This window comes from Carettochelys insculpta, chromosome 6, assembly GCF_033958435.1.
Source record: "Carettochelys insculpta isolate YL-2023 chromosome 6, ASM3395843v1, whole genome shotgun sequence".
Classification (NCBI taxonomy): domain Eukaryota; kingdom Metazoa; phylum Chordata; order Testudines; family Carettochelyidae; genus Carettochelys; species Carettochelys insculpta.
In genome coordinates, this window is record NC_134142.1 from 83,560,266 (window position 1) to 83,578,585 (window position 18,320).

The 18,320-nt window shown below is 44.3% G+C and overlaps 1 protein-coding gene across 4 annotated transcripts in view; it reads left to right on the forward strand.

Annotated features, from left to right (window-relative positions):
* LDLRAD3 (low density lipoprotein receptor class A domain containing 3) overlaps positions 1-18,320 on the forward strand; it is a 183,526-nt gene that overhangs the window by 47,127 nt on the left and 118,079 nt on the right. For 3 of the 4 annotated variants that reach the window (XM_074997502.1, XM_074997503.1, XM_074997505.1), the window contains exon 2: positions 15,304-15,450. In XM_074997502.1, coding sequence (XP_074853603.1) covers positions 15,304-15,450 — 147 coding nt within the window. Of the gene's footprint in view, positions 1-2,351; positions 2,471-15,303; positions 15,451-18,320 lie in introns of those variants that run through there. The other variant, XM_074997504.1, reaches the window with a different exon arrangement.

Below are 18,320 nucleotides of genomic sequence, written 5' to 3' on the forward strand. Positions count from 1 at the left end.
CCTCCCTCTCTCTGGAGGATACTAGGGGGAGTTATCCAGTGTTTGGCGATCACATATTGTTTGCTGTGTAGATATGAGTTGCTCATTTTTGGACTTTTAAACATTCTGTGTAGATCCCTGCTCTAGACCATACCTGAGATGTATCTGTCTAACCTCCTCATAAATTCCAGTGCAGGAGATTCCACAACCTCCTTAAGGCACTTTATTCCAGTAGTTAACTGCCCTGACAATTAGGTAGTTTTTCCTAATGTCCAACCTCAACTTCCCTTGCTTCTATTCAGCCTCTTATCCAATCTCTAGAGGTTAAGGAGAATAATTTTTCTTCTTCCTCCTAGTAACAACCGTCTAGGTACTTGAAAGCTGTTATCCTGTTCTCTCTGGCTATGTTTAGATCGCACTTGCTATTTTGGGATACAGAGACAGCCTCTTGTCATGAGCGGGGTAATGGAAACTTCGCAAATTGTGTAAATTATTTCAAGATAGAAATGCAGTCTAAATACAGCCTCGCAGTCTTCTCTTTTCCAGAATCAACAAACCCAATTCTTTCAATCTTCCCTCATAGGTCATCTTTTCTAGACCTTTAAACATTTTGATTGCTCTTCTTTGGTCTTTTTCCAGTTTGTCCGCATCTTTCCTAAAATGTGGCACCCAGAACTGGACACAATGCTCCAGCTGAAGCCTAATCAGTGTGATGTAGAGTGAAAGAAGTACTTCACCTGTCCTGCTTATAATATTCCTTCTAATACATCCCAAGAATGGTGTTTGGTTTCTTTTGGGACCGTCACACTGTTAACACCTGTTTAGATTGTGATCCCTAGATTGGGGTGAGCAAACTTTTTATGTTGGACTCCACTTTTCATCCCAGCAATTAGCAGGGTCCCCCAACCTATCTAATGTAATCCAAAACAATGGAAATTTTGGTTATGTTCATATGGGGGAAAAAAAAAACTTTGGCATGTGTAAGAAAATAAGTATGTGGAATGTAAAAAATGTGTGTATTGGTATATAAATGTGAATACACATTCATAAAAACAGGAACATTTCAACATTTTTAATGAGAGAGATGAGCTGGAGATCCAGCAGTTGATTATGCTGTGCCCTCCTTACAAAATTTCACACCCCCTGCAAGGGTCCACCCCACCATTTTGCTCACCCCTGCCCTAAATCCCTTTCTGCAGTTGTCCTTCCGAGGCATTCCTTTCTCATTTTATATGTGGGCAACTGATTGTTCCTTCTTAAATGGAGTACTTTGCATTTGTCCTTACTGAATTTCACCCTGTTTACCTCAGACCATTGCTCCAATTTGTTCTGAACATTTTGAATTTTAATCCTATCCTCCAAAGCACTTGCAGTCCCTCCCAGCTTGGTATCATCTGGAAACTTTATAAGCATACTGTCTGTGCCATTATCTAAATAATTGCAGAAGATATTGAACAGAACTGACCCTGAGGTACCCGCTTGTTATGCGGTTCAAACATGACTGTTGAACCACTGGTACGTACGCTCTGGAAATGATTATTCAACGACTGTATAGGAACTCCCTCTATGCAGTGTTTCCTAGTTTTATTAATGAGCGGTTCATGTGAGTCAGTGTTGAAAGCCTAACTGAAGACTAGGTATACCGCATCTAACACGACTTATGAAGAAGGTGGAAGAAATTGTTTAGTTTGGAGAAGTGAAGGTTGAGGGAAGACATGGTGTATTCAAGTACATTGTTATGAAGGTTTTGACAAAGAAGAGGGTGACAATGTTCTCCTTAAGTAGCCCAAGAAGTAGTGGGCTTAAATTGCAACGAGTCGTTTAGGTTGGACATTAAGAAAAACCTCCTGTCAGGATAGTTAAGCATTGGATCAAATTACCTTATGAGATTGGAAAAAACAATGAGGAGTCCTGTGACACCTGAATGGAATCTCTTCCATTGGCAGTTTTTAAGAACAGGTTAGATAAACATCTAGACCAGGGGTCAGCAACTTTTCCAAGGCAGAGTGCTACAATTTGACTTTTTGACCTCTGTTTATGGTCCCAGTACCAGTGATGCTTTTTAAAGTCACCAATAGTCCTACTTACAACAGCTTCATTAATAAATAAAGATGCAGAGCTTTACCTTTCAAGCGATGGTTGGTAGCATAAGCTGGTCTTTTGTTAATCTGCAGACAGCATGGCTTTGAGCAAGTTCCTGGCTACATGGGGGAGAAGGAGTGGGGCTGAGCTCCCGTCTCGTGTGCCAGTGAAAATTGTCATGTGCCACTCTAGGAGCCCATACCAGAGGTTGCTGACTCTGATTCAGACTTTCCTTGACAGATACTTACACCTGCCTCAGTGCAGGGGACTCAACTAGATGACCTACTGTGAGATCCCTTACACTCTTATGTTTCTCTGACTCTTCAGAGGCAGATAAGCATATATCCTGTGGTTTGCTGCATTAGAGTGAGTCTGCAGAGATTTGAACTATGATCCCCTACTGCTCTGTGTAAGTGTCCTCGGGACAACCTTCAATTCTGTTGCTTCCAAGCCCCCACGTTATGTATCCTGTTCTGTTTTGTTTTGTCACCTCCATCTCAAAGATGTCTGGATTTGGTGAATAAAGGTTATATAGTGAGTGTGGTTTTGTGAAGCACTGATATTTTTAGATGAAATGTACTGTGTGTGTAAAATGTTGGTATCAGTCCTCTTTCTTATTGTTTTGAGATTTCTTGGTTGTAGAAGCTATAAATACAAAACCAAATTCTTCTGAATTAGGCATGTGTGAATATACAGGATGAGTTGTTGAATTTTGTCTGTTTGTGCTATCCTGGTGCTAAGCTGCTTGTGCTGTGCTGTTTTGCGTTGCTGTGTACTGCGGCATACAGCATGCTCATTTTTGCCAACTTCACTTTCACACTCTGTCATCAAATTCAGATTTAAGAAGTTAAAATAAAACATGTATTTTTAGCCAAACCACTTCTTTGAAAGGGATATAGTTCAGACTCTGGTGACATGATTGCCATCAAAGCCAAATTGTGTGTGACAGTTATTCGCTTAGGACTTAGCACTGTGATATTCTGTAAGAGTCTAAACCAGGCTGTTGGCACTAGCAGAGCTGAGACAGTTGGAGCTGTTTCAGAAGAGGGAAGATCTGCTCTCCAGCTTAGGAGGACTGTGTTCACTGGGTGTGCAGCTGGAATGCTGAGCTCGCAGTAAAGGTGGATGGATATCACAGATGCAGGTGGCTTTTCACTGGGGAGTAACTTTTATCCGGGGTACCTGCTTCGGATCTCACCAAGTTACTCAAATGCACATTACATGCAAAGGGTAGAGGCCATACCAAGCTGTCATTATCTCCATGCGGCAGGAATCCTACTGTGAGCCACACTGTTTCCCATTCATGGAGACTTGGTGTCAGAGCTGCACATTTCTTAAGTCTCCCATGACTACAAGGGATCATGAGCTTTCTTCTTAGGGGACAATAAGGGCTTGACTCTTTCACCCTGAGTTCCTCACTATGACATCCAGAATACACCATATGTAGTTTTTAGGGGTGAGGAGCTTAATTGCACATAACTCTGAAAGATCCAGTAACCTTCCAGCTGCTTGCCATTCTAGTCACAGTTTAGTGATGAGCTCATCACTTTTGAGACTGGAATTAAAATCCTGTGGCTGGCCTATTCCAGCTGATTTGGGCTAGGGGATGGTGGTCAGGTGGAAGGGGGTGCTTCATTGCAGTATAGAAGTTTGGGTTGAGGCTGGAGTGGAGTGCATGCTGCAAGGTGGGAGGTCATGGGGCTTGGGCTGTGCCCTCAGCCGAAACATCTGCACCTCAATTAAATAAACAGCCTCTTAGTCTGAGTCGCATGTGCCTGAGTCATTGCACTGTAGACTATGTTGAGAGGCAGATGAGTCCAGTGACAGGGCACTGGACTGGGACTTGGGAGATCTGTCATTGATTTGCTTTGTGACCTTGGACAAACTTTCACTCCTGTGCCTCGGTTTTCCTCCACCCTTCCCTGTCCTGCCCATTGAGACTGCAAGCTCTTTACGGTCAGCACTGTCTCTTACGTGTATGTTCAGTACCTAACACAGGGATGTAGATTTCAGGAGAACCTTACTACAGTAACGCAAATAACCTCATGATAGCACGTACCCCGATGTTTGAAGGGAGAGAAATGGAGGGAGTCAGTCTTTCTGACTTTCACTTGAGCAAGGCAGAAAGCCCGTTTGCCGTGTTTTCACCATGTTTACTCATTGGTACCAGGCTACAGTAATGTGTAAAGTCAACAGGGTTTCTCTTCATCACAAAGGATAAGCAAACTCTTGAGAGCAGATCATATGTCCTGTTTCTGTGAGGTGCTGAGCACAGTTGGCTCCCACTGAGGTGTGATTGGAGTTGAGGACACTCAGAAGCTCTCAGGATTATGGCTTTGTTTATATGCCTGAATAGTGCCAGATTTAAGCATTTGCTGGTGGCAACTTTAAGTAGATTGTTTCTTCAGAATGGGCAGTTGGATGTTTCATCCTTCAAACCTTGTGTCAGCCTAACTGGGGGGGCACGGTGGAGGGGTGTGGCTCAGATACACTCAGTGAGAACACGCCAGGTGCATAGATATAATAGGTTTTATTGCCAGAGTATATTAAGCCTCCCAGCCTTTAAGTGTTACTGAATATGTGCCTCCCACCACAGGGAGGGAAGCAAGCAAGCTACTAATCAGGCAAGTGAGAGTCAATGCTTATTCCCCTTCTGCTATGGACAGTCCTGGTCCCTCCATCCTTGTCCATGAGGGCTTGTAGTGGGCGCTGCTCCAGCTTGGGGAGTCCCTGGGCACCCACAAAGCCAAGGTGCACCGGCAACACTGTGCACTCTGGCAGTGCTTCCCAGCCATTTAAAATCATTCCTCCCCCTCCCCTGTATTTTCCCAGGCATGTGTACATCCACAAGCAGGCCTGGCAGGAAACACTCTTATTCCCTACTTCACAGAACTTGCTTACACAGCTGAGGGGCCTCCATGCCAGCTGTGGTCAGTTAGATGCAGCTGGCCATAGGTCCAGTATAAGGGGTGGAAGTAACTTGTGGTCAGCCCCAACAGCTTGTTGAGTCTGAAGTCCTCAGTAAAGTTTCTCACATACTCTAGTTTGGCTTTTTGTGCAATGGAAATAGGAGTTTCTCTCCGTTACATCAAGAGTATGAACATAACTTACATCTGCTTCAGTTAGGAAGTATGATTTTTGTGGCTGACGTGTCAGACTGGGCTGTCAGGATTCCTAATTTCTGTTCCTTGCTGTGTTACAGATTTGTGTGTGACCTTGTTAAATTACTTAAATCCTCCATGCTACAGTTTACAAATGGTAAAAATGAGAGTGGCATCTTCCTCCTCTTGTTTTTGTGAGGATGAATTTCTTACAGGCATTAGAGTGTTTGGAGATCCTCGGATAAGCGGTGAACTAGAATTTCGACATATTTGTCTTCTCAGTATGGACCTGGTTGGGAAACTTAAGAGTTAAATTGGGGCAGTGTCTGACCTTCCCTTTTCATTGATTTCTCTTCTGTTTGCCCCTGCTGATAACATTCCTGCAGGGCTGGCAACCATGTGCAGCCAGTTTGGTAATTAAATAAAAAGCTCTTTCCCTTACCCGCCCTTTTCTCATTCTGGTTTTAAGTTTGTGTTGGCTTGGTGTCACCTCTTTCTTCTGTGTGGAACTGTTTACCAACAGTCCATGTCTCTCTTTTTTCCTTATCACTAAGTAGGCCTCCTGAGCTTTGGCCATATGTTCTGTCTGTATCTGAGCAGAAATGACAGCTGTAATGGAGACAGCTAAACTCATGGCTGGGGATTTAACTAGAAATCCCCAGCTGTGAAGTCCAGTCATGCAGTATTCTAGGAGTTAAAATAGGCCCAGTGGTCCTCAGTTCAATCCTTGTACAAAAAGTTCCCTGTCCTAGTCACTCCTGTGCAGCCGGGCTGCCAGTCACGGAAGACCCCTGAGGCAAGGTGAGAGGGGCCCCCAGGTCCACACCCGTTGAAGGGGCAGGGCCAAGGGCAGTCAGCTCTTAGTGCTGCCTGGGCTGCAGTGCCTGCCTACCTGCCTGCCTGGGCCCCAGCTGACCAGAGTCCTGAGCACCAGAGTCCTGGTGCCACGGCACTTCAAAGGCACCCAGAGCTGTGGCCGCCACCACTGACAAGGCAGAAACCACCACCCCTGTTGATGGGCCTGCGTCTCAGAAAGGAGAAGCAAATCTTTTCATTAACATTTTAGTAGCACGTTTAACTTAGAAAAATCCTAAAGTGATGCACACAATGTACACATACATCTTTGTACCCAGCATTGAAATGCGCCCATCTCTGGGATGGAGCATAGCAGTTACATACCATTGCAATGCTATGTAATGGTTAGAATAGAAAGTAAAGAATGTAGAGTCCTCACTTTACTCCTTGTATATGGCGTTGCTGATGATGTGGTAAGTGCTTTCCAGATATGTAAGAAGGAACAGAACTCTGCATTTAGGAACTCCCAGGATATCCATCTAAATAGATGGAGGATAGGGGAAAGGCAACAACAGCAGACAGGGAGCAATAAATGTATTAAAGCAAGATTCACAGGAGAGGAGTCTTTTGAAATAGATTTAAATAGTGACAAGGGTGATGGTTCAGTGCATCAGCTCAGGAGGTCAGAGCGTGCATAGGGAGCTATGTGGAGGAAAGTCAAGAGGCTGCCAAGTGGGACTGTCATTGTGGGGCACAATGTTACACTCTGCTAGTGAGGAATAAGAAGGGAGAATATTGGGTTTTCTAGTAAGTAGCAACCTGATTTTTCTTGGGACTTATGGATTCTTTATAGTTGAGTATGCCATGCTCACTAACTAGATGACTGCAAAAATGGTGAGATTCTGTATTTTTGTGTTTTATAAACATTGATTGCCTCCATGATCTTAAATGTGTTTTCTGCTTTTGACTTATATGTCTGGACTTGATTCATCTGGAGGTCATGGAAATGCTAAACGTCAAATATAGGTTGTCCCAGCGGTGGTTGTGGGTTGGCAATTGTCTAAGAACAAAAAGTTGAGAGACAGGGAAATTCCTTAAATCAGAGGTTTTACAACTGTCCATCCTGGGAGCATGTTACTTATGAGTTGATGTCATTATATAATACTTATCCATCTGTGGTCGCAAGTAACCCTCACAGCTTCTTATGTTAAATGCATCAGAAACGTAATCATCGGGCAATTTAAATGGTGGTGGGTGGGAGATGGATTAAAATGGTTTAGAGATTACACATCTTCAGATAATCACTAGCAAGTGTCCTTTTCTTTGCTGTGACAGATGGTTTATGTGCTGTTGATGGATCCAGAGAGAGGTAGCCTGTCTCATCCATCACTTCTCGAGCCAGCTTGGAAGTATATTGGGACACTTGTCTTATATTCTGCCAGTGCCTGTTTGGCAGCAACGCAGACAAAAGCAAATCCAGCTGGAGCCTGGCCTCCTGGGGGATTTAGGAGACAAGTTGGCAAACAAACAGTTGTAGACAAACTGATTGGGTGGCATCAAGTGTGCTTACTTAAGAAGAAATGGAAAGGAAAATGAGTGTTTGTATTCTTAGTTTATTTACTTCTGTCATGCTGCTAACAAGGGATTTTAGTGTGCTTTGCAAACGTAATACACCTATTGCTCAGGGTTCTGAATTATTCTGTCCCCATTTTACCCCTGAGTAAACTGACACAGAGAAGTTAAGTGACTTATATGCAGAGACTCCATTGTAGAGCCCAGAGCAGAGCGCAGAGGGGCATTCTTACATTCAGTATTCTGCAATGAGCGCAAGTCAGCACTACCAGCCCATTTTGGTATAGACCATTAGTGAGCCAGATATCGATCAGTGTTGGGAGGAGGAGAGCAAGACAGCTAACAGGACCTACTCTGTCAGTTCTCTTGCTCTGGCTTGGACAGTAGCGTAGAGCAGTGGTTCTCAACCCATGGGCAGTCAGCAAACGGCTGTGGCCCATATGACATCCTCAGGGCCATAGAGGTGGTACATACATTGTGTGGATGAGGCCCATGTCACACACGGAGAGCTGCATACATGCCTTGCAATGGTAAATAGCTTGAGAACCACCGGTGGAGAATTGTTGGCTGTGTTAGCTGTCTTTGTGATGTTGTCCTGAATCAAATATGATGAGTTACAGCCCATTTATGTCAGCGCTTGAGTGGTACCAGCACAAACAATTGAGAGGCAGAATAATGTTCAGTACCTTTGACCAATGAAATGGGTGTGGGAGACATTGAGCCCAGGACCCTCCCCCCAGGCCAGCTCTGAGCACAGACCCAGTTGTCACCACTTCCTCTCCTCCATCTGTACTCTGGGCAGCAGAGCAGGGCTGCCAGCACTTGAGGCTGCCCAATGGGAGAGCCCCGCTGGCATTCAGTGCTATGGGCTGGGAGGGGAGGCCCTGGTGTTCTTCAAGCTCCCTAGGCTCAGGTGAGGCAGCAAGATGGGAAGTGGAGTCCCTCAGGCCTGTGCAGTATCCCCATCTCCCTTGTGCTCCATGGGCTGTGCAGGGGCTGTGCATTTTCCTGGCGCCACACCGAGGCCTTGTCCCAGTGCTCCCTCCGCCTCAGCACGGCAAGACTACCATGCTGGCAGCAGGTCACTGGCACTTCTGTCTTAGGTTTGGCATGGCTGGGAGGGGAGGTAGCAGCTGCTGGGTGTCTGCTTAGAGCTGGACACGGGGGCCTGGTTTCACCTCCTGTTTTTACCCCTGTCACTTTAAGGCTTGGTGCTACAGCCGCAGTCTAATGCATTCCTACACAAAGGAAGAGATCTGATTCATTATGATCAAACGAATCCTTGCTGAGAGTCAAAGATGTTGATCCAATGGGTATCACTATGGGAGGTAGATTTAAAATTGGAAGAATTGGGTTTGGAATATGTAGACTCCTGAAACACAGGGTTAATTCAGCCCTTCATCCACTGTGGAAGTCTGAGGGCTGGGTACTGGGGGGAGGGGGGAAAGAAGCCACCCCTGGGCTGTGACCCTCAGATCCTGGGTACATTGATTTAAGGTTCTGCTACAAGGCTAAAACGGCAGTGTAGACAGTGAGGCCCAGGCTGGGGGCCAGGCTTTAAAATGCAGTTTCAGATCCTGAGCTCCAGCTTTACACTGCTATTTTTAGCTCCATAGCATGAGCAGTGTTCCCTTTAAGCAGTGTGCTTGGGCAGCCACTCAGGAAAGATGCAAATGCCATAGTGCCCACTGCCAGCAGGTTGTGTTTCTGTTGGTGGTGCACATACTAACATGCCTCAATGTATATTACAAAATTTATTCCTCATGTGGGTGGAATAAATTAGAGCGAACATTGGGAACAAACCCTGCAAGCTGAGTTAGTTGATTTGGGCTCTGTGATTTGCTGCGATGGATTGTTTTTTGCAGCATAGGCATACCCTAAGTTTCTCCAGATTTACTCTGTACAGACATTTGGGAAGAGACCATACAACTCTGATTACTCTAGGTAGATATTTAAAGAGCCTGTTGAACTTGCAGCACTCTGTACTGGAAACCTTGGCCAAATAACGTCACTTACTCTGGGTATTGTGCTGTACCTTTTACCCTAGAGGTGGCTGCATTTCCAGCTGTGATGATAGACAATGGAGTGCACAGTAGTGGCCTGTTTTGCAGGGAAATGTTGCTGCATTTTATTAGCAAGTTTTAAATATTCAGATGCTAGCATTTTTGGAAGTAGCTGTTGAAATCAGACTGGTTTCCCTTGTCCCGTCTCCTTGAAAAATGAAATGTGAAGCCCATTTTATTCAGCTCGGATGGAGTGATTTTTTTTTTTTTAAGTGAGCGATGTGTTGCAGTGAACATGAGAAACTTTTGCTTTTCTTTTTTTTTAAGTGAATATATCCATGCATCTAGTGTTTAGTTTGGATTAAGCACAAGAGCGGCTGCAGGTTAAGTAGGTTAGCCGTTGAAAGTTTACTCTGCCAGACTGAAGGAATTTCCACCACAGCCTAGAGGCTGCATGAATGCTGACATCTGTATGAATTGTATTTTAAACCTTGGTTCATCCATACAGGGAATTAAACTTGATCTAATTCAGTCTTTTCTGTGGTACCCCCTTTAAGTTTTCCAGCAGGCTTTGCCTTGAGCAAGGTGGAAGGCAGGGGGAAAATCACATTTCAGAAGGTGGAGGAGTAACACCTGAATCGAGGATTTCCTGATGGACATTAGGTTTTCTTGAAGTTGATTTGAGTAAAAGAGAGTGAAGGGAATGTTTAAAGCCATTAAAGGGAGGGAGGAAGAGAAATGTAACTAAAACTGTTCCACAGGTAGAATTATTTTGACAGCTCTGTGTCCACAAGTGGATTCTTTAGAGATGGAGTCATCTGAATATCTGGCTACATCTAATGTTTGGTTTAAATGCTTTAGCTTGCAACCTCTGGCTTTTCTAGTAGCTGATAAAGGGCCTTCTTAGAAAGCAGTTTGATTGGTAGTCTAGGCATTGGATTGCAGCTGAGAAGATCTCTCTCTAATCCTACCCCTGCAAGAAACCTCATAACAATTTAGTCCTTTTCTGCCTCCTTATCCCTTTGGTAATACAGCCCTACCTCAAAGGGTGATTATAAGTTCAGTGGGTGTCATAGAACAGACAATGGATATTTTACTGGGCAATGGATAGGAATTGATGGCTGTCTTCAAAATGTCTTAGTCTGTTCAGAAAATGACAATTATATAGTCTGTGGAAAGGCAAAAGCGTTCAGCGGTTTCTCTCTGAGCTTTCCTTCAACTGTTTGGTGGCTTTGAAATGAATCTGACAAACATGGCTAGTTTGTTAGGAAATACATGTAAAAAGGTTAGCAGAGGGCTTTTGACTTTTCCCTGCTTCTTCACGGGGTCCCATAGTCTGTGTGACCACTGTCTTCATATCATGTATTTTGGAAATAAAGCTGACAAGCTTTCTACCTCTGAAATACTGTGCACTTCAGAGTGGAAGGATGTGTCTGTGATTAAGGCAAAAGTCTGAGAGTCAGAGACCTGGGCTCCTAGCTCTTCCACGGACTTCCTGTGACAAGTCACTTTTGATTATGTCTGCATCAGGATTTTAATTTTCAAATGGGTGCAGCTCTAAGCGTGATTTGAGACAGATTAGATGACAGATTAATTTTTTCTTTATTTCCACTGATGCTCACAATTATGGATCTGTACCTGTTGGGAATGGCAGATCAGTAAATGCTCATGTAGACTTGGCTTCTGTGCCTTAATTTCCTCTTCTGTGAAATTAGGATAGAAGTCCCTCACATGGATGATCAACCATTAGCAGTGGTAAAACATTTTACTCTTTCCATTCCAGAATCTCTTTGCCTACCATTGTTATAATTTAATTGTAACTTGCTACCAAAAAAGTGTTCCATTGATGCCCTGCTAATCTGCAAGAGTGAGATTTTGATCTAAAATATATATTTTTAAAAATCCTACCTAATTTTAAAGTTTAAAACTGCTTGATGCTGTATAATAAACCCAAGAACAACACAGAGCAGCCTTCTCAAGTGGGAAAATGGTTTCCAGTATCTTGTTTCATATTTCTTTACCTAGCTATAGAAAGTCTTAGTTGGCATAATTAGCATAGGTCAAGGGTCGGCAACCTGCAACTCTGCAGCCACTTGCGGCTCCAACTGTTGCCGCTACTGTCTCCTCTTGTGGCTCTGGAGGCTGCCGCTGCTTAAACAAAAAAACTAAATTCACTTGCCTGCCATTAAACCAAACGAATTTAGTTAGTTATTTTTGTTTAAGCGACAGCCGCCTCTGGAGACACAGTAGTCAGCTGTGACGGGGAACCCTGGAAGAGGAAGCCGGCAGGGCAGGGAGCCGCCTGCACTACACATGAGGGAAATGCTAAGCCTAGGGAAGAGCTGGGTGAAAGGGCAGCCGAGTCTGTCCCTGCCGGAACCATGCAGCTCCTCTGAGGAGGTGGTGGGGAGGAGCAGTGTTGGGAGGAGGGGAGGTGGCAGTCATGGAGGAGCTGCACACTTTGAGGCGAGTTAATCCCAGGGGTGGAGAGTGTGGAAGTTTGGGCAGGGGCAGGTTAATCCTGAGGTTGGGGGGCAGGTTAGAGCAGAGAGGGGTTAAACCTAGGTGTAGTACCCAGAAGCACTGAGACCTCACACTAGGGTGAGTGAAGTCTCTGCTCTACAGCTTTGGCTGACAGCCCACTGGCCTTTAGCTCATGTGGTAGAGCACAGGGCTTTAGCCCCTATGATTGCAGGTTCACTCCCTGGTGCCAGCAACCTGGGTCTGTGGGGGTTACATAGGGATGGGGGGTACGGAGTTGGGGCTGAGAGTGGTTAAGTCTGGGGATGGAGGGGTGGGTTTGCGGGATGGGGGTAAACCTTTCCAATAGCGGGTGGATTGGGGGAGTGAGGTGGGTTAAACCTGGAGATGGGGGTAACAGCTTTCTACAAATCAATGTGTGTGCGCTGTTCTTAAAATAGGGGTGATAAACAGCCCCGTTTGACGTTATTTTTTTAAGGACTATCTCGTATTTACATGCATTGTGGCTCTTGAAGAGTCAATTTTGTAATTGAATTTAAAAAAAGTCTCTTCGCTCTTTCGGTTGCTGAACTCTGTCATAGGTTCTCTGATTTCAGGCCTATGCAGTGTATTATTAGCACATTGCTTATAGGATCGTTTTCAGTTTCTGCATTGTTGTTCTCAAGTGTTGCTTATTGCGCAGCAGTTACAGATCAGTGAGGAGAGGAAAACTTGAACTGGATTAAGGCAACAATAGTTAGGGATTAAGGCAACAGAATTTTTTTCAGATGTAAGGGGCTGGCGACAGAGGGGGTTTTTTCAGGCAGAGGCATGTCTGCATGGCCTGTTTACTGCCGGCACCCCTGCTCTACTGGCAGTGAGGTCTTGCCTGGCTATGCTTATGAGCTGCGGGAGTATGCTAATGAGCAGCCATTTGCAATTGTGAGTCTGATCATTAGCATGAAGCTGCCAGCAGGATGTCTCTGTGTAAACCCAGCCCTTGTTTCTGTGACAGTGTTCTAAAGCCTGTGTTAGCCACAGGTTTGTTTTGGGCAACACTTGCCAGCAGTGGCTGCTGTTGAACTGCTAGTCCACATGGTTTTTCGCTCAAGAGTAGCCCAAGACAAACCATTCTTTAAAAATTCTTGTTTAAAATGAATTATTCCAGTCTGAACCTGCGTTGAATTATCCCATGAGCTTCGTGGCTAAGACACGGCTTAGAATTAGTGGGCACCGAGCTCCAGGGCTCTTTCCAGCATGTGCTAAACAACAGCATTTTTCTCTGGAATGTTAGGAAAGTTAAATCTGTTTCAGCTGAACAGGAAAGCAGTGAAGCAGGGTCTGAAATGGAAGGTTTGGATGGAATTGATAAGAACAGAAGGAAAGCGTTGTCATCTGCATGGTGTGGGTGGGGCCATTCTCAGTGTTGGCTAATTTTTAAATACAGCACTGGAGGCAGAGCTAGTAGTGGGGCCTGTAGTAATGTTGCGCGATCTGCTCCCATTGTAAGTAGGGCCGTACCAAACTTTGCCCATTTTGGTCAATTTCAGGGTCGTGATTTTTTTTAAAAATAAATTCCATAGTTTCAGCAATTTAGCCTAGGGGTCCTGACCCAAATAGGAGCTGTGGGGCAGAGGGCTGCCAGGTTATTGTTGAGGCATTTGGAGTGCTGTTATCCTTACTTCTGCACTGCTGCTGAGAGCTGGGCACCCAGAGAAGGGTGGTGCTGTCCAGGGGCCCAGATCTGATGGTACAGCTGCCTCCAGCAGGAGCACAGAAGTAAAAATTCCATGTATTTCTACTCTTACTTCTGTGCTGCTGCTGCTGCTGCCAGGGCCCTGCCTTCAAAGCGTGGCACATGACTAACAGCCACCATTCTCCAGATGCTTAGCTCTGAAGGCCATTTTGGAAGAAAGAGAGGCAGCAATGCAACCCCCCACATATAAACTCATGATACCCCCTGCCGGCTCCCTTTTGGGTCAGAGCCCTCAATATAAGAAACACTCGTCTGCCTTGTGAAATCTGTAAAAGGTAAAAGCCACGCAAAAGACCAGATTGTGTGGCCTGTGACATGTTTTTCATGGTCGTGAATTTAGCAGAGCCCTTATTTTAAGATCTGATTCTCGGTTGCTTATGACTTTGCCAATCTTTAGTGGTTCAGGTTGAATGGCTCTCCGCTGCAGGCTGAATTTTTTAGGGAAGGTTACAGCAAAAACAGCTCAGCCCTTTGCAAGAATAAAATTAGGTGAAAATACTAAGGATTTAGGGAGAGTCCAATTGGGTGAGTGGGTGAGGTTGGGATAGGAGACAGTCAGGGCTGGGCTGGAGCTTGGAGAGGGGCAGGGTGAGGAGGAAGACAAGAATAAGAAGAGAGAAGTCCTCCATATCCTATCCGTACTATTGCACGTTGTTCTGTTTCATATCAGATATGAAAAGCAGCTTCAGAGAAGTTGCCCTTCCTCTGGGAGTTGGGCTGGAGAACCCTATCTCTAAACCTGCACTCTTGACCTGCATACTAGCCATTTGTGTAATAAGGTATTGGCATACTCACCATATCATCTTCCTTCCCTGGTGTATCCCTCTCCCAGTGATGATTGTGTTTGTGAGCATCAATGCTTAAAAATACAAGAGCTTGACTGATATTCCTGGTTAGAGTTCCTCCTCCTGTTAGATCTAGCTCTAAATTTATCCAGCATGCTTTTCTCCTGATCTGCAGCATTCCTGCCATTCTAGTAATGAAATCCTTCTCCTTGGCAGACTGCTTCAGTAGGCGGACTGCCTTACTAGCATGTGAACTGACATATGCCAGGTGACTAGATTAAGGGCTGGAATTGATCTTTTAGTTTTGACTAGCAGCAGTGTATTTAAAACCGAATTGAAAAGGCTTGGTATTCCCAAACTAACATTCCACCTAGTTTCAAGGTGGCAGCAATATATTCTGCATACACAGCGCTGCTCCAAAAAAGTTGTGGGGATTTGGAGTCCGGAGTGAAGTCTCATGTTAATTTTTAAGAGTGGAATTATGAGGAAGGGAACGAGAGATTAAAGCTAGCCCTGCTCTGGTGGGTGAGAGTAAGGGGAGAGGGGGAGAAGATGGTGCTGTTTGGAAAGTGGAGAAATAGTGAGCCCCTTTCAAAGCCTTGTGAAGAGAGAACCTGTGCATTGTTTTATGTGTTTAATGTGTCATTGATGGGCAGCATTATTCTTGGCTTGGCAGGTATTCTTTGCCTACCACAGGATTATGCCTTGTACAGTTCAAGCAAGTCCTGTATATTGGGTGGGGTTTTTTTAATCTTTCCCTTCTGTTGCAGAGAGTCAACTGTTGCCTGGGAATAACTTCACAAATGAATGCAATATTCCCGGAAACTTCATGTGCAGTAACGGGCGCTGTATCCCAGGGGCCTGGCAGTGTGATGGGCTGCCCGACTGCTTCGATGAGAGTGACGAGAAGGAATGCCGTGAGTGACCCCTGTGATTATCTTACGTGTTTTGTGTCATGGGGCTGTTAGCTAGCATTATTTGCATGCACTGGGGTCTGTATCCTTCAAGTGATGAAGCATCTGTCTGGCTCGTTCTTTGCCTTTTGTTAGTGAGAGACAATCTGTATCTTTTGAGTACCTTTTCATCAGGAGCTATCCTGATCCGAGCCTTCTCGTTTGCAGATCTTGTGCTTTATTGCAGAGCTTTGCTGAAAGCATCTCTCATGCTTTATCTAAGATACTTAACTTTTTCTCCCTCTGCTTGACTGATATCCTTCAACACCCATATCAGTCTGCTATCCTCTACGTATAACTCCAACACTGCCCAAGACACTTTCTGATCTATACTGTCTAGTGTCTTCTGAAAATTGACAAAGGAAGTGTAGATGTTCCTGTTCTTTCATTGAACTTTCTCAGTTATCAATCTTAGTGCTGATATCTGCTGCACGGTACTTCTATCTTTCCTGAACCCTACTTGCTTGTCCGCTAGATGTTCTTCTGTCTGCGATCTTCATCTCATCATCAGCATTTTGGTAGATGATTCATTAGGGCAATCGTTCTGTGGTTCTTGCATTCCAATGCACTTCCTTTCTTGTGTATTGTCACTAGGATGGAACTTGTCCATTCCTTAGGTGCCTTCCCTTCTTTTCATGCTGTATTACATAGTCAGTGTATTTTCTGAATCATACTTTGATTGGATAGCAGACTGATACGTTTGTTGGAGGATATCAGTGACAATGCAGAGGCAGCGGTGAGAAAGTGCTGAGCATTGGGAAGTTGGTTTAGACCATGTAGAGGTATGAGACAAGGAGATTGGATATTGCTGAGTATCTTCATCGTACATCTAGAGAGAGTAAGGGACAAGATCAAGGAAGAGGTAGAAGAGATATCTGTGCATGGGATAAGAATTAACAACTTGAGGTTTGCAGATTAATATAGTTATCACTGAGGAAGATGAGGAGAAGCTAGAGAACCGTGCAGGTGCTAAACGAAGAAGGGAAGCAGTGTGGACTGATTATGAACATCAATAAAGCAAAATCAGTGGTATTTGGCGATAAGGAAACAGGAAGAGAGATCAGTTTAGATGGGACTGAACTAGAAAACAGGGAAGTTTATGTATCTGGGGAGCCGTGTAACGTATGATTTAGACTGTAAGAAGGAAATAGTGACTAGAATATCGAAAGCAAGAGCGAGTTTTAAGGAGATGGATGAGATCTGGAAAAGCAAAGTGATTAGCTTCGGAATGAAGCCGAGCGTCTGGAAAATGTGTGTATTCAGCAGCATGATGCACAGATGTGAGAAATGCGTGATAACGAAAGATTCACAGAGAAGGATGTTGGCATTTGAGAGGAGTTGTTATAGAAAGATCCTGAGAATAGGATGGGTGCAGAAGGTCACCAGCAAGGAATTATATAGGAAGATGCAGCCGACAGAGAACCTAGTGCCGAAGATTATACAACAAAAGTTACAGCTATTCAAGCATATTTGTAGAATGAACGACAAATGAAGAAACAAGACCCTAGTATTCGGCATAATGGACAATTCATATAGGAGAGGCAGACCCACAGAGAATGGATAGATGATATAGTAGATTGGTGTGGAGCTAGTCTACAGAAACTAAGCCACTCTGCAGTGGATAGGGAAAGACAGAAGGAAATAATGAGACAGGCATCAGACACCAACGGGCACTGAGTCCGTGGTTGTTGATAATGGTGATGATGTTTGACTGAACTCTTGAAGTTGCATCAAATGATGCATAATCATCTTGCTAGCTTGCAGTGTGAAATATCAGACCTGAATTGCAGCATCTTTCTGCCTAAGCTCGTCTTGTGGTTCAGGTGCAGGCTCAGTTCCTCATTCTGTAAAGCGAGGATACTATTTTAATTTACTTTCATTGTTAATAGGCTTTAAGTGCCTATTAAAACATTATTGTCCCATATGAGACTGTCTACAGCACCTAGCCCTAGAAGAATGGGGCTCTGATTTCAGTTGGAGCCTCTGGACTCTGCTGTAGGACCACAGTGGCTTGGATTCCGTTCTGAGCTTAACATGTTTGTTAATTAGCAGTGCAGTAGTTGTCACTGAGGGGAACATAACACTCCCTATTATACTAACCTTCCAAAAGCTAAATGTGTTCCCAGACCACAGGTTGCTAGATCTAAATTGGCATCTTAAAGCTGGATGAAAGAAGCCGTTTTTTAGATCAAGTTATTTATAGGACAGGTTTTGCTAGGAGGTTTTGCTGTCCGTTTCCTAAGAACGCTGTCACTCTCTGTCTTTCAAGTTATTTTTCCCCAGCTGCAAATGTAGAGTTCCTAATAAAAGTTGGAGTTAGCATTCAGTCGTGAACTGGTAATAGCCAAATTTGCCTTTTCCCACCTCAATTCAAATGCTCTCTTATGATGAGGAATTGGCAGGATCCAATGTGAGGCAGGGAGTAATGAACACAGTAACGGACAATAAAATTTAAATAGCTGCAAAACCAAAGTTAATAAAATTAGTCAGTTAAATTATCACTTTAAAAACTACTTACTTACAAAAACATCACAGAAGACTGCCACTGAAAGCTTGCTAACTTCTTATCATCTTATTATAATCAGTGAATTGAAATAGAAATACATTGTTCTTGCATTTCAGCATAAGGGGTATGAAGCAGTAGAAACAAGTCATTGTCTGAATGAACTTTTAGATTGTGCTGACTTTATTCAGGGCTTTTTTTCTAGTGGAATGCTGCAGAACAGAATTCTGGCACCTTTTTTCCTGGTGCCACCATTTTGGAACCTGGGCGGGCAGCTCCAAGCTGCATATGACTCTTTTAGGAGCCATATGTGGCTCCTGCTGCTGGCCCT